This window comes from Rhinolophus ferrumequinum, chromosome 23, assembly GCF_004115265.2.
Source record: "Rhinolophus ferrumequinum isolate MPI-CBG mRhiFer1 chromosome 23, mRhiFer1_v1.p, whole genome shotgun sequence".
Lineage (NCBI taxonomy): Eukaryota > Metazoa > Chordata > Mammalia > Chiroptera > Rhinolophidae > Rhinolophus > Rhinolophus ferrumequinum.
In genome coordinates this window covers 4,504,613-4,525,493 of record NC_046306.1, presented here as the reverse complement: position 1 = coordinate 4,525,493, position 20,881 = coordinate 4,504,613, and the positions used below count along the sequence as shown (strand labels likewise).

The 20,881-nt window shown below is 40.7% G+C and overlaps 1 protein-coding gene across 2 annotated transcripts; it reads left to right on the top strand.

The window, feature by feature from the left end:
• The first annotated feature begins 7,907 nt into the window (after nt 1-7,907).
• Nucleotides 7,908-19,756, top strand: SPO11 (SPO11 initiator of meiotic double stranded breaks). 2 transcript variants are annotated; one of them, XM_033095272.1, is made up of 13 exons: nt 7,908-8,044; nt 9,951-10,064; nt 11,313-11,401; nt 11,813-11,879; nt 12,110-12,218; nt 12,568-12,651; nt 13,744-13,780; nt 14,120-14,229; nt 14,886-14,985; nt 15,292-15,329; nt 16,268-16,344; nt 18,491-18,602; nt 19,110-19,756. In XM_033095272.1, exons 1-13 carry the CDS (start codon nt 7,914-7,916, stop codon nt 19,227-19,229), a joined length of 1,188 nt encoding a protein of 395 aa, XP_032951163.1. In that variant the 5' UTR covers nt 7,908-7,913; the 3' UTR covers nt 19,230-19,756. The 2 variants fall into 2 exon arrangements, with proteins under 2 accessions (XP_032951163.1, XP_032951164.1); XM_033095273.1 differs by lacking the exon at nt 9,951-10,064 and having other exon boundaries at nt 7,914-8,044; nt 19,110-19,229.
• Nucleotides 19,757-20,881: the final 1,125 nt, after the last annotated feature.

Here is a 20,881-nt window from a genome sequence, read left to right as displayed (position 1 = left end):
TGCCAAAGTCTTCTCATGCCCAGCATGCCCTGAGGGATCACCTCTTGGGCCTCCTCTGCTCTTTCTCCCTCTTGTACCCTTTGTTCTAGCCACACGGCGTCTATATCCAGTTTCTATGCTGTATAACAAATGGCCCCATTTAGCAGCTTCAAACAGCACCTATTTATTCGCTCACATGGTGAGGCTGGGTGCTCTGCTCAGGCTGAAATCAAGGTGTTAGCTGGTTGTGTTCCTACCTGGAGTGAGGCTCTTCTTCCGAGCTCGCTCCTGTCATCAGCAGGATTCGTGCCTCGTGGTTACAGGACTGTGGGCCCCATTTCCTTGATGGCTTTCAGCCACTGGCAGCTCTCAGCTCCTAGAGGCCACTTTGTCACGTGGCTCCCTCTGTTTTCAACCAGCACCAGCGCTTCCAATGTGTCTCCCGCTTCCGGTCCCCCTGCCTTCTCCTCCTGCCTCCAGCCGGAGAAAACGCTCTGCTCTTTAGGGGCTCGCCGACTAGGCGACACACACCGGGTGCGTCTCTGCATCTTCAGGTCAACTGACTGGGGACTTTCATTCCAAACGCAGAGTCCCTTCACAGCAGCACCTAGATGCACGTTTGGTTGAATAACCAGAGGGTGGGGGCATTGGGGGGCTGGCTTTAGGATTCTGCCGATCAAAACTTCCTTGTTTCTCACACATCCCAGTCGTTCTCCCCCTCAAAGCTTTGTACTTGATGCTCCCTCCTCCAGGAAAGCTCTGGCCGCAGGTGGCCCCGGCTCACCCCCTCCCTTCGCTCAGGGTCTCCCTATAAATGCCCCATCCTGGAGAAGCCTCCCCTGACCACCCAACAGAAACATCGTCCTCGCTGCTTTCTAGCCCCTTAACCCTGCTTCGTTCTTCTTCATAGAGCGTATGTGCTATTATAGATTAAATAAAGACGGCTCTGTCTCCCCCTCCGGACTGGTAAGCTCCGAGGGCAGCGACTTTGTTTGCAGAGCCTGGCACAGAGTAGATGCTCAATAAATATTTGTTGAATGGGAAGAAGGAACATGTTTCTTAAATTTCTTAATGGTCTTAGTCACCCCAAGGTCGTTCTTGTGTTTATCTGCCAGCCCCGGGCTCCCCGGGAGGCAGTAAGGCTAAGAGGAGAGCCCAGGCACACAGCCCGACAGCCGGAGCTCACAGCTCCGGGCCTCTCAAGCCCGTTTCTTCATCTGCGGCGCAGGGACGATAGTCTTACTATCTCAAAGGGCATCTGGAGGTGCTAACAAAATAGTCCAGGTCAAATGCCTGGCACCCAAAATCAGAACCATAAGGTGCCACATTTCACACCCTCAGACAGGCCCCAAGTGCAAAGCTGCCATTATCAAGGGGTGACGAGGATGGGGCGACATCCCCTGGGCGTGTGTGTCACTGCAATCAGGTTAGAGGTTCATTTGGAAAACTCGAGTGGGGATGAAGATGTGCATGTACCACGTTCCGCCTGGGAGACAAGCACAGAAGCCCTTGCCACACTGTTTGAATTGGATCCACCAATATATAATCCACATATCAACAGGATCTGACAAAACACACACGCACAGATGGGACTAGCAACAACCCAGCGTCAACTGACTGACTGCCAGACACTAAAGTAAGCACTTTCCATAAATAATTTCATTTCATCTTGAGCCCCACGTTACAGGTGAGAAATGGAGGCTCAGAGATGTAGCAATTACTTGCTCAAGCTGCGAAGTGGCAAAGTTCTGCCCTGCACCCTGGGTGGTGCGTAGGGTCGGGAGGGTGGGGGGAGAGGAAGGAGGAAAGAGGAAAATGAGGGGGCAGACTAAACGACAGCATCGCCACATCTCAAAGAGCACTCTCTCCTGCAAAATGCTAAACCTGGAGCTGCCACATGACCCAGAATTTCACTCCCAGGTACAGACCCAAGAGAAATAGACCCGTAACCACACAAACACTTGTACCTGACTGTTCATAGCAACGTGACTCGTTATTGGAGCGTTTCCTGTCTAGTCACTTGCTTTCCCAACAGCCAGATACGTGTTCCCTGTAATACATCATTATGCAATTCACGTCACGGATTTGGGTTTTTCTTTATGAGTTCCCCACCAAAATAACCAGCCGTGTGTGTGCGGGCACTTGGTGATCTTGCTCTTCGTTGAAGCTGCGGTGCCAAGAAAAGCCCTGGGCACCAGGAAGGGGCCTGTCTGCAGGGGCTGGATGAATCATGGATCTGTCACTCTGCACATGGGGAAGTCTTCTGGTGGCCTGTGCACAGTGAAGATGGGGATGTGGAAAACACCTTAGGAGTTTTTATCACCTAACATGACTCTGTTCTTTTGTAAAAGGTCTCTTTCTATCAAAACCAGTTGCCGAGACGTCTTTAAAATGGAAAAAAAAAACAATGAAAGAAAAGCAGCAGCAGTGGGAGAAGACAAGATTGTCTTTATTTTTAAAATCTCCTTAAATTAAAGCAAGTCTCTGTTTAGTGTCGGCTGATTTTTCAAATAAGGCAGAGACTAGACATTGGGGCCGCACTGGAAAACAGTTGTGGTGGGGTGTCTCTAGGTCATGGCTTCAGGAAATCCAACAAAATGGGTGGGGGGCAGGAAGAGCGACTAGCAGCCAAGTGGGGCATAAGAAAAAAAGAAATAAAAAGCAGAGGATGAGTCAGGCTAGGCTGTGGCAAGAAGCTACCCTGCCTGCTAGCAAGCAGAGAGGGAACCAGGTTAAGGAAACTTCCCTGGAAATCCACGGGACAACTGGATGCAGCGGTGGGAACCGGGGCTTCTAAAGCGCTCCCCAGACTTCCTCCTCTGAGTTGGTGTTCTTTGCTGGGATTTTGCTGAGCACGTCTGAGCCTCCCAGACTCAGACTCCTTGGCTTCTCCTTCTGTTACTGAGAGACTCAGGCTCCCTCAGAACGTCTCGACCTGGAGGCCCCAGCCAGAGAGATCCTGGAAAGTTCTACTGGAGGCCCTAAATATTTCAAACACCCTCTGAAATATTATTACTGAAGAAAAAAATCAAACCAGAAACAGTCAAGCCTCTAAATCTAACCACCAATTTATTAGAACTACCAGGGATAGAAAAACATGTTAAATGATACCACAGGGATGCAATGCACAAACAATTGCACAAAACTCTCTGGGACAAATGACTTTGTGTCTTCAACAAATCAATTGCCAGGAAAGAAAAAAAGGGAATCTATAGAATTAAGAAGACTTAAGAGACTTATCAACCAACAACCATGAATGGATGGACCTTATCTGCACTCTGACAAGAACGACCTATAAAAACAATTCATGGGCCGGCCCGGTGGCTCAGGGGTTGGAGCTCCATGCTCCTAACTCCGAAGGCTGCCGGTTTGATTCCCACATGGGCCGGTGGGCTCTCAACCACAAGGTCGCCAGTTCAACTCCTCAAGTCCCGCAGGGATGGTGGGCTCCGCCCCCTGCAACCAAGATTGAACACGGCATCTTGAGCTGAGCTGCCTCCCGGATGGCTCAGTTGGTTGGAGCGCGCCCTCTCATCCACAAGGTTGACAGTTCGATTCCTCGAGTCCCGCAAGGGATGGTGGGCAGCGCCCCCTGCAACTAAAGATTGAACATGGTACCTTGAGCTGAGCTGCCCCTGAGCTCCCAGATGGCTCAGTTGGTTGGAGCGCGTCCTCTCAACCACAGGGTTGCCAGTTCGACTCGCACAAGGGATGGTGGGCTGCGCCCCCAGCAACTAGCAACGGCAACTGGACCTGGAGCTGAGCTGCGCCGTCCACAACTAAGACTGAAAGGACAACAACTTGACTTGGAAAAAGTCCTGGAAGTACACACTGTTCCCCAATGAAGTCCTGTTCCCCTTCCCCAATAAAATCTTAAAAATCTAATTTCTTTAGAAAAAAAAACACACAAAAAAAACAATTCATAAAATAATCGGGGCTATTTCAACAGTGATGGAATATTTGGTGATACTAAAAGATGATTGTGAACCTAAGGTTTGGTATGATAATGGGACTACGGTTATTTTTAAGAGTGCTTTTTTTTTAGAGATACGTGTACATGTTCAAATACGTATGGATGAAATAATATACCTAGGATTTGCTTCCAAATAATCTGGAAGGGGGTTTGGAAAGGTGATGGATGCAGATGAAAAAGTTTGGCCATGAGTTGACAATCCTGGAAGCTGGTGTTGGGTCTATGGTAACACATTATAATACTTTCTCTCTAAAAACAAATACCATGCCTTCATCAATAAGATGATCCACAGGCTTACAAATATTTTGGTGATCTTATTAAAATTCAGTTTAACTTTCCTCTATTGATCTGCTTTACATCATACATCCAGCTATATAATCACTGGCTATGGAAAATGGGCAAATGAATTCATCGATACCAAATGACCTTGACTTTGAGGCAATACCACACGGTGACTGAGAGCAGAGAAACTATTCCTCTCAGCGTTTTGTCATTTGTATCTCTGACACTCAGCACTTTTATTTATACCTCTCAGATCCTTGACTCTCCCCTGTAACATGGGAGACAGTAAATGAGGTTTGTGTGTGTGGGGCCCCTGGCCCACGGTCTGACCATCAGCAAACTGCAGTTACCGTTAGGACCAGTGGCAGTGATACCAGAAGAATGTAGAGTATGGTCTTATTCATATAAAAATGTATGCTTCTCCTGGCATGTGTAGAAAGACTCTGGAATGTTACAAATCGGTAATAGAGATCATCTGCCGGGCGTCATTCATTCATTCAACAAACACTCCTGAGTGCCTTCTGTGTGCCAGGCACAGGGGACCTGTGGAGCCCAGGATGAGTCAGTCCCTGCTCTCCTAGGGTTGACAGAGTAGAGGAATGCAGGCATGTCGAGACAAGGGGAAATCAGGGGTCAAGACTTCCTTAGGCGTGGTCCAAGGAGATGTGCAGGTGGAGATCTGAAGGCTACAGGAGAATTAGCCAGGCTGGATTAGAGGAGGGAGGGCAGAGAGTAGGGAGAGAAAAAGGAGAAAGAACTCCAGCTGCGAAGGGAAGAGCAAGTGTAAAGGCCCTTGGAACAAGAAGGAATAATTCCAGGTTCCCAAGGATCGCAGAGTCCAGAGCAGACGGATCAAGGTGGAACAGCAAGTGGCTGCCACAGCCAGAGTTTCACTTTTACTTCATACCCTTTGAATTACATCAGTATTTCATGAAAAGCACGTATCATTCTTATAATTTTTAAAAAAGTTAAAAAAAAACATACAAAAGAAAACACCTCATAAAACCCCAAGAAGAAATTATTATTGCTTTTTCTCTCAAGCATCTATGTTAAAAAATTCACCTCCATTTGCTAAAGAACCCACCTTGTTTAAAAGTAACAAGCATGACATCCTCTCCTCTCTGGCTCACTGCTTTTCTTCCATCCTTCCCTACCTCCTTCCCCCCTTTTGGTGAGTTAGACCCAATGCAATAATTGTGCCTCATTTAAACGATACAATTTCCTGACACAGAGGCTCTGGTCCTCAGACAAGTGTCAGGACATCAGGTTGAGTTTGGAGGAAAGCAGGGCTTGGGGAAAAGCTTTTCATTTTCACAACCGAGTGTAGCTTGAGCACTGTGCCTGGGCCAAGCATCGATGGCCCCAGGAAGGGAGCACTCAGCATCGTATGGGGACTGCCCTGCAAAGGGGCATCTGCCAGTTTCACCCACGACCTGCTGCTGGGATGGGATACGTTTCTCTGGTTTCCTCTCATAGCTTGGGGCTGCAGTTGATTTCCATGTTGAGGTGGTGCACACAGCATGCATGCAAGTTACCTGACTGGGGCTAGATACCTGGACGCAGAGGCACAGCCACCTGGGAGGATGTGCTATGGCCTCCCGCTTTGGTCGGCCGCGGTGAGAACCCCAGCAAGGCCCTTTCAAGTCTGCACCTTGTGGTTTCTCCCCACAGAAATGCCAGGTTTATGACGCGTCTGTTCCCTTCACTGTTTTGATCCCCTCCCTGTGCCGCCCAGCTCAGACCCTTTTATTTCATGTCAGATCTAGTGTGGCCACTGGCTCCCGAGTGTGGCACCACATGATCCAGAAGGGTCTGTCCTCACGAGAGACAGACAAGGAGCCAGATAGTTCTGGTCCCAGGAGAGAGGCACCTCCCAGAGGACAAGCCTCATGGGTGTCGTTGACTTGGCCTCTCCTTTCAAAAGCCTTTGCTCCTCATTAAAAATAATAAAGGAAAGCGCCCCTACAGCAAAGCCTTCATCTGAAACATGAACAAACTGGGGCCAGAGAAGCCCCCATCAGCAAAGAAGCCCCCACAAAATTCCAACATGTTCCAAGCCAGACCAACAGTGGTGAGAGTTCACATTTGGAGTCAGGATTTACCTCTCAGCTCCGTCACTTACCGAGGTGCCATCTTGCACAAACCGCTCAACCTGTCCGTTCCTTCACCTGTGAAATGGGGATAAAAATGTTTACCCCTTGGGGTTGTTGATTTAAATCCCCTTCTCAGCCTGCCAACTTTATTATTCAAATGTTCACCTATGTAGCCCAGCCCCCCACGCCCACCCCACAGAGAGCTCCCTAAGGGCAAGGACGCTGCCCGCCTCGTTCGGCAGCTGTGTCCTCAGTAACTAGCGCTTCCTGGCCCAGGGGAGGTGGTGAGCATTTGTGAGAACAGTAAGAAGGCCCTCGGCTAGTGCTTGGCAGAGGCAGCCATCATCACCACCGGAGGAAGCCCGTTATCATCGAGGAGGAAAAAGCGTTCTCGTCTCAAAACTATTAAATCACCGGGAACTGAGGAAACAAAATAGTTCTTTCGAGTGGGCCTGCTGCCAGGCGGCTTTTGTGGGGCAAGATCCCAGGACCCCCATACGCAGGACCAGGCCCTCACAAGCCTCGGACCCAACTTGCTCCACCGTCTGTCCCACTGGCCTCTCTCTCAAAGACATCGTCCCCCAGAGGCACGACTCCTTCCCTGGGGCTTCAAAAGGCCTGCCTGCTGCTCTAGAAGGCTGGGGGAGAGCGGGGAGGAAGGTCCAGCCACCAGATCTGCAAGGGGAGGACGCGGTCCAACGGCAGGATTGCTAGATCAAGTCCTGGATGGACGGCCGGCAAATTGGAATTTCAGAATAAAATTCATCTGTAGTAAAAGTCTGTCCCCGCGGTTGCATGGGATCTGGCTATCCAAAAAGAAGAAAAGAAGAAAAAAAGTATTCGTTGTTCATCTGAAATTCCCATTTCGCCGAGGGTCCTGTGATTTAATTTGCTCGGTCTGGCGGCCCTACGAAGCGGTCCCGCCGGGATGCTGAGCCAGGCCTGCCTGAGCTCGCGGACCTCGCTTTCTCGCCTCCTGCACAAGCCCCACCGTCACATGAAGAACGTCCCGGGGTGCTTACGGGACTTCGAGAGGCAGAGGCGGCGTGAAACGGGCTTCGTAAGCCCTCAGCGGCTACATAGATGTGACTAAGCGCAGGGATTTCGTTTGCTTCGATCACGGCGGGACCCGGTGCCTAGAACTGGTGCCTGGCACACAGTTGTGCCGCCGTAACTATTTGTTTTAAGGAAAACAATCTCTGGTACTACTTGCCCCCAAATAGTCAAAAACAAACCATAAACCCATTTTAAGGAAATATAGGTCCGACATCCCAACCTTCCCCAGCTGGTTTCTGTCGCTTTCCAGACGACGCTTCAAGAAGAGCCCAGCACGTTGACCCGCGGGTGGGACTGCCTGACGGAGCCCCGAGCGCCTGCGCACTCGACTCCGACTCCGTGGGAGGGGCTTTGCGCATGCGCCTGTGCATCCCGCCGCGAGGGGTGAGGTGTGCGCGTGCGCTGGCGGATCCTCAGCCGGAAAGGGCGGGAAAAGCGGGTCTGTAAGCGCGCCCCGCAAGGGCGGGGCAGAGCCGTTTGGGGACAAGTTGAGTTCCTGTTCTTGGAGCATTTCATTGCTGGCCGTGTTCATGGCCTTTGCGCCCATGGGGCCTGAGGTCTCGTTCTTCGAGGTTTTGGATCAGCACAGGGCTTCCCTGCTGGCCACCCTGAGGAGAGGTGGCCGGGAGCCCGCGGGCGGGGGGACACACCTGGCCTCCAGGTATAAGGGGTCCGCTGGGGCGCACGTGCCCGGGAAATAGAAAGCGCGAACTGTCCTTGGGCTGGCCGGGCCTTGGGGTGCTTTGTAGGGGAATGTCCAGGTGCCCCTTCCTCTCTCCTGGGTTTAGGAGGCAAAAGGCTGCTTCCCGGGTGTTGAGGCCACAGAGGGGCCCCCTTGGCCTACCATCCCTGAATCCCGAGAAAGCACCTTCCGTAGCGCGTATTCCCGTTTCTTCTTTTAACTCTTGTTTTGAATTCAAAGAAGCCTCGTGACAGGCCCTGGTGTCTTCTAGAATGTTCCACTTCTAGAATGTTCCAGGAGCTTCCCACCGCTGAGCTCGCAGGTTTCCTTAGATCCTTACAGGTCAGGGAGTTTAGGGCACAGATTGATTTTGGGATTGTTTAAAAAAAAAAAAAAATTGGAAAAAAATTTAGCTTAAACTTGAAGGATTTCCCGGGGTGGTGGGTGGGGGAGAAAGTGAGAGAAAATGACTTTTGTGAGTTCTCGTGTTTTTGTTTTATTTGTAATCAAAATGAACAAGGAAGTCAACATTTTAAGTAGTTTATACTAAGACAACGGTTTTCTTGTGTCGGAAGACAATGTATCTATTTTAAATGGTTTCATTAACATCGATTGAAGCAGTTAGCTGGTTAGCTCAGAATGTGGTCCCGATAAAATCAATTACAGCGATTCCCTAGCTACCCAACTTGGAGTTAACTACAGAAAATATGTTTATCTTATTGCCAAATTTTACTTAAAATGCTCTGTAGTTTTGCTTCCTTGATCTCCTTTTCTGGTTTATCGGCAAAGTTTTTCAGCCTAAACAAACGACTGTCTTTTATTTTTAAGCCCAAATCAACTATCAAAAAACCAAACCAAAACAAAAAACCCACAAGCAAACAAAGTTTTACATAAGGATTTAGTTTGAGGGAGAATTTACGAGGGTGAGGGAAAGAAGGGAGTACATATCCCTTGTTTATATTTCAGATGTAAATTAATCTGATTGTATCTTAAACTTGGTCAACATTATCCTGCAACTCTTTTTCAATTGGAAAAAAATAAATGAGATATGAGTCAGTTCTTATCTTGTGATATTAGGAAATAGTGAATGTTTTAAAATTTATTTTCTGATACATGCATTTCCGATGAAAGCAAGTTCCCGTGGAAATTAGAACAATCTACATTCTGCCCATTTTTTAGATTTTATTTCCCATCCTAGGCAATATGCTCATGGTATTTATAACTGAACATGTTTTGAAGCTGATGGCTTGTGAAATTAAAAGTCAGCTGACGGAAAACTGGGCTGAGTCTTAACAGTTTGCTGTAAAGTGGCGTAATAGTTGCCAAATCTTTTCATGGTAGTGATTAAACTTTTTTCTTTTTGTATCACTAAAATTCAAAAGGGCTGATTTAAGGCATGAGATCAATTAGAGCAATGTGCTACAACAAGAAGTATTTCTTTTGAAATATTTTTGCATTGCATTTTTGGGAAAGAAATTAAATTCAAAGCCAATATTACATCATTTTTAATTAAAACATTTATCAGTAGTATTTCAAGCCAATGTGTTTGTATTTAAGTAGGTTAAGATGAAAAGTAGACTGAAATATATTTATAAATTATATTGTCTAGTTATTAATCTAAAAGATATTACTTCAATGGGTAATTGTTTGAAAAGTAAAATTACAAGCAAATGAAATTTCACTGTAAATACAGTTATTTTAATGCAGTACCTATGAATATGTCAAAATTTAGTGGGCGATATCATTACTGACGTGGATTACTTAGTCTTAAAAAAAACAACCAATAAAACAAAAAGTTATTTCAGTATTGATCTGGGAAAATGTTACATATTGTGAAGGCCTAATTTAGAATTAAGATTGAATCATGGTGTGTTTATTGTTTCAGTTCTGAGGTTCTTGCATCCATAGAAAATATTATCCAAGATATAATAACAAGCTTGGCAAGAAACGAAGCACCTGCATTCACAATAGACAACAGATCAAGTTGGGAAAATATAAAGTGGGCATTTTGCATTTTTTATTTTTAAATACAGTATCTATGTCATTATTTGAATTTATTCATGTTAGAGTTTTAGTCAGATTTCATTCTTTTTATTGCCTTTACCCTGCCTAAAAGGATTTAAGGAAGTTTACAAAATACATACCATGCAAGTAGGTTAAATAAACTAGAAGTAGGTAGGAAAGATAAGGCAAAGGGAAAACAATGCTAGGAACAAAATATGGAGCACTGAAAGAGGTTACAATTCAAAATGTAAATGATAAAGACTTACAATCCTGCCAAAAATAGGCTCCAAACTTAGTTCTAAGCTTTCCAACATTCAAAGGGGGAAATTCTCATCTACACTGCCACTTGCTCAGGGGACCTACAACCAATCCTGATACTGAGACCAAAATGAATGGATCTTGAACACAGAGCACATTTCAAAGGCTCTTTCTCCTAACTGATCTCCCCCTGCTAAGTTACGTGTCCAAGAGGGTAAAGTCAGCAAACAGCTTTGTCAAAATCCTGGAGCCTAGTTACACAGTTTGTTTTTCTGAGATCCTCAGCCTATAGAATCTTTCCACTAAATAATGAAAAACACTACAAGAATAGTTCTCAGTTAGAGTTACAGAAACAGAATTAAAGTAGTTTCGAGACTCCCTCCGTAGTCACCATGTATTCTTTTATTCAATATAATTAATATAAAATGTAAACTCTTGAATCATATTTTGCTTCATAGTTTGCAAGATGCATCAAGCCTTGAAGCAGCTGACACCTGGCCTGTTTGCCTGGTGCTTTCTGCCACCTTTAGGACAGGCTTGGTAGTTCAACTTAACAACCAACTATAAATGATATTTCATTTAACATAACTTTGGAGGTAAATCAGAAAAAAGTTTAATTTATTAAATTAAGTTATTGAGAAAATTATTAAAATTAGCAAAATGCTACTAAAATTGTGAAATATTTGAAAATAGTTCATATACACTAAATGTCTTCCCAGGAAATACACAGATGCACACACACACTTCATAATCAAAGGTCTATAATTCATTTATTTTAAACACTTTCTTTTAGTGCCTCTATATGTCACAAAACTAATCACCTCATTACCACCTGGAGTTATAACTCAGGTTATCCTAAAGCATTAGTGCTTATACTGAAAAGTAGATTTAAATGATATGCAGAAGAGGGCATTAAGTGTATATTGTTTGGTGTTCAGAAATTAATTCTTTTTATTTTATTTCCTTGCTTTAAATAAAATGATAGGTTTGAAGATTCTGTGGGTCTTCAGATGGTATCCCACTGTACCACAAGAAAAATCAAAAGTGATTCACCAAAATCAGTTAAAAATTTTGGTAAGTTCATCTTTCTTAGCTTTCAGTAATAAATAAATTCAGTTATCTTCTGGGTTTTAGTTGTTCCTAGTTAAATAATTTTGTTTGTTCTTTAACAGACCACCTTGTACTTGAAATAAATTGATAGAATTTTGCACTGTTCATAACCATGGAAGTAAATTGTGATTCCAGAATTTTCAAGGTGCACGACTAAGTGGAAATGTATTCTCTCAGTTTTGCTGTTCATTTAGCAATTAATTTTATCTGATTCTTCAGACAATTATATTCTGTACTTAACACTTCTATTTTGGAAAGGTAATTTTTTTAATTTATGGAAAGTAATTGGGGGACAGTTAAAATCCTTGATAGAAGTATGTTTTGAATTGCTAAAAGAAATGATGAGTAACTTGTTTGTTGCATCTTATTTTCCAGCTCTAATTCTTAAAATATTGTCCATGATTTATAAGTTAGTACAGAGCAACACTTATGCAACCAAAAGGTAAATACATTGTTCCGGTCAATTACTCTTTAAACGGCAATACGAGATTCAGTTAAATTAACTTTCATTGTATGTTTTGAAAAGTTACATAAGACTAAACTATGAGTAATGGGTTACTTTATTTACATGGGTGTTTCATCCAGTTAAAGCTTCCTGCAAACAATACTCCAATATTTGTCATATTCAAAGAGAATATGGTTAATTAAAAATGTATGTTTTAAATTTTATAGAGACATATATTACACTGACAGCCAACTCTTTGGTAACCAGGCCATCGTGGACAACATTATCAATGACATTTCTTGTATGCTAAAAGTGCCAAGGAGGTGTCTACATATAGTAAGCAGCATTTAATACAAAACGTTTTACTTTAAGACAAACCGTTTGTATAAAAATTGTAATAGAAGAATACATGTGAAGTGTGCCTTCTTTTGATAATTTTTGGTACTATGTTTTTCTCACTATAAATTTAAATAATCTATTCTCAATATATTCTCTTGGATGAATGAACCAAATTAGATGAATTACCAAACATTTTTCATTCCTAAATACTCTTACATATTTTCTCTTTCATTTCTTAAATTGCATCCTAAGCTAAAAAATACATATCAGCAGGTGAACATGAAGAGTGACTCTGCAGTATAAATATATTCGTGAAAAAGCTTTCAAATATCTATTATTTTTTCAGTTATCAACATCAAAAGGTTTAATTGCTGGCAATTTAAGGTATATCGAGGAAGGCGGCACCAAAGTGAATTGTAGCTGTGCAACAGTAAGCATCATTAATGTTTCCACATGTTTTAACTCCCTTTCGGTCCTTTGTCTTTGAAATGTATTTTATTTCCTGCTTTGTAATGTAGTTTGGAGCTTAAGATTTTAAAATAAAACTGAAGGATGAATAAGTATATGCTTTACCATGTTGTACATTAGTTTCAAAACATGCCATTTTTGTCAAATGTCATTGAAAAAAACGTACACATTTCCTTTTAAAATGTACTGTTGTTTTCAGATGGAGCATGGCTTGACCATTTTAGCATGGTTATTTATATACTCTTCATAACATTTTCTGGTTCTGAAATTAATGTTTAAAACTAAACTGTTTGCTAGGCTTTGGTACATAGAAGGCCTTTGGTACATATAGAAAAAGCATAGGCTTTGGTACATAATATTAAACTAGCACAGCAGCATGGAAAGGGCCAACTTACCAGTTTGGAAAGGAAGAAGGTGACACCTACCGTGTTTCCCCAAAAATAAGACCCAGCCGGACAATCAGCTCTAATGTGCCTTTTGGAGCAAAAATTAATATAAGACCTGGTCTTTGTTATATTATATAATATATAATATTATATGTTATGTTTTATGTTATGTTATGTTATGTTATGTTATGTTATGTTATGTTATGTTATGTTATGTTATACCCGGTCTTATTTACTTATACTTATACTTAAAATACTTATAAGTATAGTAAAATAAGACCAGGTATACTATAATATAATACCGGGTCTCATATTAATTTTTGCTCCAAAAGACACATTAGGACTGTCCAGCTAGGTCTTATTTTCGGGGAAACACAGTATGAGATCCTGCATAAAGAAGTCAGTCTTTCCTTCTTCGGTTTCTGTTTTTTAAGACGCATATCCACAAAGTTTCCAAGAAATCCCTACCTGCTGGAAAGTAGTTTGGGTCATGTGTTCTGTTTTCTTACTGAAGAATAAATCTGTTTCCTACTGTTTTCTTACTGAGGCATAAACCTCTGATGACAGGCATATTTTTTTAAATGAAAATATAGGATTTTTGTGATAAATTTTAAAATGTAGTTATACTTTCTTTTTATTTAAAATAAAAACTGTCTTTGTTAACTTAGGCTGTTGCTGTGCCATCTAATATTCAAGGAATTCGGAGTATCCTTTGAATAGGAAAATTATTTAAACTTCTAGAATGTTCACTCACTTATTACTTTGATAAATCAAACCTTCTGATGTGTAACCAACAAGCTAGACCCTACAGTGGTCAAGATAAACACACCATGGTCCCTTCTGTAGGATTCTTTTAGGAGCTCACCATCTGGTAGGAAAGACAGATATCTCCATATATGAAAAGATATCTGTTACATATTTGAAGGTAAAAATGAAAATACTATATCGATAGCTGCTTTTGAATTGATCTATATGGCACCATTAATTAGTTGGTGGTTAAATTGAAATACTCTTGCCTTAAATTTGTCAGCCTTAACTTCACAGATTTAATTACAGATGCAAAATTTCTGTTAATTGTGGAAAAAGATGCGACATTTCAACGACTCCTAGATGACAACTTTTGCAGCAAAATATCTCCATGCGTCATGGTTACGGTATATTATCTACCTTTATTAGAATCCAGGAATAACGGTGATCGGTAAGAGGGTTTATAACATTGTCTAAACACCTTGGACAGCAATCTGTTACCAATATGATGCATCCTTTGGGGTTATAGAACAAGAAATTTCATTAAATGTTTAAAGAATAGCCAAGAACATGGAAGAATGCATTAAGGTAATACAGGGAACTACAGGCATCAGTTAGCAAAGGGTAGTAAGCTTCCTGCTCCAGGGTAATGTGGGAGGAGTTCATAAAACTGGAGGGATGGATGATACCTGCTGGCAGAGGAAAGAATGAGGTGAGAATAAAGGAAGCTTGGGCTGTGGGTAGGTGGACTGATGACAGTATAACAGAATGGATCAGGTTCCCCTCCCCTGTCCTGGCTTTCTTCTACTTTTACAGATCTTTATAAAAACCTAGATTTTTGAAGGAGAAAAGCTCAGCTACTTAAAATTCTTTGGGTTTTTTTAGGTTAACAATAAGGACGATGTTTGGGAGCTTTGGTATGTTTGTGCAAGCAGTGAGGAGAGCTGCCCTGGAGAGGAAGCAGGATGTTAACTAACTTTTAAATTATTAATAAAATAAGGATATAATTTTATCAGTTTCATTCTACTGGAATTAAAATGCGTAATTTAAAACTTGCTTTTAGGGGAAGGGAGTACCTGATCTGAACACAAGACTTTTGGTCAAGAAGCTGTGGGATACATTTCACATCCCCATTTTCACTCTAGTAGATGCTGATCCACATGGTAATTTATCACCGGACTATTTGAAACCATCATAATTAAATCATTTGCTGTGTTTTTCTGATTTTAGAACACCTCCATAAATATTTTTAAAAGAATATAATTATTAGATTAAAATTATTAGATTAATGACTAATTATTTGAGGCAATTTATTGCTAATTTAGCCATATTAAGCAGAACCATAAATTTTTCATTGGTGATGGCCACAAAAATAAAATTTGCAGATGTTGGATATAATTTGAGAGTGCCAATGATCTAAGCTATAATATACCAGAAGTCTAATTTTAAAGTTAACTTTCTTTTAACAGGCATAGAGATAATGTGCATTTATAAGTATGGATCTATGGTACGTATAGAAAAGAATTTTTCCTTTTTCCACTATTGAGATATTTTATATTCGTTGGGGTTAGTTCTGCATTTACTTATCAGCACCTAGTAAGCAGAGGGCCCCCAAAAGGTACGAGGGGAGCTGCTGTCCAAGTCTAGGGCCAGTCTGTTTCCCTAGCTGTAATTCCAGCTTCCACCATGACCAGTGCGACCACAGATGACAGAGTGGGATTAGCTGTGGGCAAGAGGCATCATTATCCTCCACTCCCGGCCTACTCAAGTAAGCTTGGGCCTCAGGGTACCAACATTGTCTGATCGCCAAATAGACTCTGATAAAACTACATGTAGCCTTGAATTCTGACTTTGCCAATTCACCTTCCTCCCGCCATAAGGAGAAATGCAAACACCACCCAATTTCACACTAGACTGCAACTAGTATACATCAGTGTTTCTCAAAGTGTGGTCCTGGACCCAGCGTCAGCATCGCCTGGGGACTTGTTAGAAATGCAAGTCTCAGTCTCTGTCCAGACCTCCTGAATCCAGATGTCTAGAGGCGGCCCCTCCAAGTGATTTTGACCCAGGGTAAAGTTTGGGAGCCACTGGTATACACCTTAAGTGTCCCAGGCGTACGCATATGTTTATAGCGGATGCAAAGGATGGTGGAGCAAGGTGTTCAGATGTGGAATCACAGTAATACAATAATAAATGCAGATAAGAGGTTCATTTGTGGTTTTGCTTTATAGAAAATCAACCCAGAAACACTACAGAGTTTAAACAACCTTCACTGAAAGACTAGCTTAAGGAAGCGCCAGATGATTTTCTTACTTCTGTTGGGCTCTGGGGTGTGAAGTCTTTAGTACTTGTTCTTCTAAATAAGTGAAAAATTTGGCTGCAAAAAAAGTGTTCTAGTTCTCTGCAATTTAGCCTTACCTAATATGCTTTTGCTTTTGATTTTAGTCTATGTCTTTTGAAGCCCATAATCTCACAGTTCCAGCTATTAGATGGCTTGGTCTCCTCCCTTCTGATATTAAAAGGTTAGACAGTTTAGTAGAACTGGGATATTTAAAATAATGACTCATTGTAATGTGTCACGATAAGCCTCAAAAGTCACTAGGAGGGAAAGCTCTTAACATTTTTTATTTACATTGTTCATTATGACTCAGAATTACATAGTTATGAAGTAAATTCATTAATGTTTCTATTTCAACTACTAAAATAGTTCACAAATGAATTTGGTTAATTGAACTTTCAGCTCGCTGGAAAACATTTTTTGTTTTACCTTTATGGTTAAAATATTTTGTAAATTTTTTTATACTTAGTGTAAGACATTGAATCTAGTTAAATGGTAATCATTGACAACATCAATTAATATATGAATCAACTGTATCCTATATTTAAAATTTTAATTTCATAAGAAATCTCATTTTAAGATTATGTAAAGTTTGGGAACCTAAAGTTTGGCGAGTTTATTGTATATGTTCATTATAGAAAACAATATTAAGTAATAGATATTACCTACAGATGAACAGCTTTACTCTTGTAGGTTGTTTTCTGTGCATAGTCATAGCTTTTTCACAAAAATGGGATCATACTCTAATGTTATTTTGTAATCTCCTTTTCTCGCACACATGGTGAGATCCCTTTTCCATATCAATAAATACATTTCTTTTCTGAGACCTCATTTTACTGCCTTATATCACTGAGTTCAAATTCTGCATGTATCAGTGTTTATCCAGCCGATCCCTCAAAGTCAGGCATTTGGGTGGTTTCCAAATGTCTGTTCTGATAGATGGTGCTCTGATGGGCCCTCTTGTAACTGAATCTTCGGCTGCAGCTTTAATTAGTCCCATAGGCTGGATTCCCAGAATAGCTGGGTCAAAGGGTATGCACATTTTTAAGGCTTTGACTGCCCTCTGGATAGGTTAATTATTTCTCTTTCCCTGGAGAGTAAGAGCCCACCTGTCCCACAGCACAGGACGTCATCCCTTTTATTCATCTCTACTAATGTGATATTTAAGAATATTTTATTATTGTTTTGATTGGCCAGTGACAATGAACTTAAACATGTTATTGGATTTAAGCAGTGAGCAAACTTTGGTAACAGGTGCCTATTTCTTAAATATGGAATATGAACAGGTTTGGGGTGATTGCCACTTCTTACAAAATGAGGGCACAAGAGAAAACTTTCAATTTTTGATTTTTGAATATTTATACTCTAGTGAATCAGAGTTTTGTTCAGTTTAGTATTATGTGTCAAAATCCCTCGGGGGTGATTTATTTGTATGAATATCATTTCTAACACAAATTCAAGCCAAATGATCTCATAATTATGAAGGTGGAGGACTTAGAGAAACACTAGTTGCAACTCATAAATTCCATTAGTGCTCTCAAAAGCCACTCCAAAATAAATGTGCAATCAAAGAAAAAAAAAGTGTGCTAGCTTCACAAACATGGCTTCAAGGGAAATCCTCCCTTTCAATCAAATTGTCATGCTATCCAGGAGCTGCCACTAGCAAGTGGTCATAATTATGGGGACATTGAAAAAGACTATTTGAAACTGGAGCTCTCCCAGGAAATCCGGGATTTGTGACTTCAAAAAGTAGTCCACACCATAAATCCTGACCTCTCATGTTCTATTTTTAAAACACATACCAAGATAAAATTACATTCTACTTTTAAAAATTTTTAAACTAGATAGCTGTGTATGTACGTGTGTGCACATATGTGCGCACAGTGAAAAGTGAGAGATCTAACTTCCATGGCCCAGAAACTTCTCACTGAATTACAAAGAATTAAGTACTCGATGGGACCTAAAACCCCACAGAGAATCTCGCAGCTGGCCACGCATGTGGAGCTCTGGGGGCTGCGTTGGTGTTGATATACATGATGCTAGTGCTATTGGCATTTTATAACTAATGTCTGTCTTCCTGTCATCGTCCTGTGAGTGAGCTGTGAAGAAAAACAACATAGAACAGACTTCCACTATGAATGTAACCCTTGCTGGTCTAGGACCTGCCAGATTCCCCAAGTTCTGGATTTAAAAGGTGGAGCTGTACTAATTTTCTTACCTGTCATTTCTGAGTTTTTTGAACTAGTACAATAAATACAAGTGAGTATTTCGTAATTCAAGTTATAGGAGTACTTTGATTTTACTAATTTTTTTCATCTATTTCATTCCAGGTTAAATATACCTAAAGATACTTTAATTCCAATGACAAAACGGGACCAAATGAAACTTGACAGTATCCTGAAGAGACCTTATGTTACTTGCCAACCATTTTGGAGAAAAGAAGTATGTTTCTTTTTAAAATTCAAGTGTTGTATGTTTTAATGACCTTTTACTTCAGTAGTGGCTATTCACATAATATTTTGAATTTCAAACTTCTTTGAAATTTTATGTAACCAACAACTAAGGTGGGTGTTGTTTGGGAGTACATGGTTGTGGAAACATGGAATTATGAATGCTAATAGATAAGATCACCTGGATGGAGCTGATCTATTTTTATCCTTATCATAGTTATATACCCATTGTCTATGGGTCTATCATAGTTTAGGCAGGGAAAAAAGAGAAAGAAATTATAAAGACCCCAGACCATTCCTAGTTATTGAAGGCATCCACATTTGGTATTCCTCTGATATTTTCTAGCTGTTAGCACCTCTAGAATATTCTGGCTGACCCTAAAGGCTATTATTGCCCATGGTTTTGGAGAAAAAAACAAGTCTAGATTTACTAGTTTGTTGAGCTGACAGAACTATAACAAAGGACTCTGGTATGACTATATTTTACCTTTTTTGACAGATGGAAATAATGGCAGACTCTAAAATGAAGGCAGAAATTCAAGCTTTGACCTTTCTATCATCCGATTATCTTTCCAGAGTATACTTACCTAACAAATTAAAATTTGGAGGATGGATATAAAAAATATATCAGAATATATCTCATGATTGCAAGAGGATTCTCATTCTTCTTCTTTTTTTTTTTTTTTTACTAGTAGATACTGTTGTGGAAAAAACATATATTCATAATTCCAGGGGTAAAATAATTTTCCATTGATTTTTGTCAAAACAAATACTGTAATTTTTTTTAGAAGGATTTATTTTATCCTTCTCTATAGAGACTGCTTTCTATCCCATGTTCTAGAGTAAATTATAAACGAATGTAATTTTGAGTTTTAAATTTTATTTGAAAAAAATATTCTCTACATGTTATCAAAGTCTACAAAAATATTTTACTTACTTTCTACAATACAACTAATGTTAAGGCACGAAATATCTTATTAGTAACAAAAATAATAAGAACCTAAATTTGAGAAGTTGCAAATGAATTACAATGTCTGGCAGTTTCCTCTTAGGTGCTTTTTTTTTTTTTTGCCTTCATAGTATAGAGGTCATATGTCATTCATTCACTTGTGAAATTAGTACATTTTATTAGGAATAAATATTTGGGTTGATGCAGTCTTCATTTTGTTTTTGAGCATACTTTTTATTAATAATATATTTATTTGAAAATTTTCTCAAGGGTTTGATCAGTTCTCACCCAAATTCAGGTAACCTGAATTCTTCTCTAGTCTAGGTTTATAGAACAAAGAACTTCTCCAGTTTCAAGATTTACAGAAGCCTCGAATTTTAATAAGACCTTTCTGTAACAATAAAGATGGGATCTTTTACCCTCATAAACCTATCTTAATTTCTCTAGAGATGAGTTTTATGATTTTATTCTGTACCTTCAGTAAACTTTGAACTGCACTGAAAAGTTTCTTGTAATTGTAAGCAAGAATATGTATTTATAGGAGAAGGACAGAAATGTTTGGTTACTTATTCTATCAAGATAAATGCTAATATTAGGTTGGTTACAAAAGTAACTGTGGTTTTTGCGATTGTTTTTAACCTTTTAAACCGCAATTACTTTTGCACCACCCTAATAGTAATGGATACCATTTCTGAGAACTTCTGTGTGCCAATCACCGCTTACACACTGTCTCATTGAACTCTCCCAAGAACCTTGCCTACTGAGAAGCTATTACACCTATAGCTTACAGGTGAGAAGGCTGAGGATGTTGCTTGCCCAAAGCCACTTAGTCAGACGTGGCTGAATGGGGACAATAATACAATCAACCTCAGGAACAGGACCAGCTGCTGAATACGAAGGGCTCAGTGCAAAATGTAAGCATAGGGTCCTTTGTTCAAAAGTTATTAAGAATTTCAAGACAAAAGCAGCAGAGAATTAAACCAAGCACAGGACCCGTCTTAGCGTGGGGCTCTGTGTGACTGCACAGGTTGTACACCCATGAAGCTGGTCCTACTCAAGAGGCTCTAGGAATGATTAAATAAGGTAATACAATAAAGAAAACACTTTACGTAACTAACACTTATTATGTGCCAGGTATTTTTCTAGGTGCTTATGAACATTAATTAATGTCAGCTTCACAGAAACCCATGAATGTGCTAGGTACTTATCATCCCCATTTTACGGATGAGACAACAAAGGTACAGAAAGTTAAGTAACTTTCCCAAGGTCACATAACTACTAAGCAGTGGAGCTGGGACTTAAACCCAGAGTCTGGCTCCAAA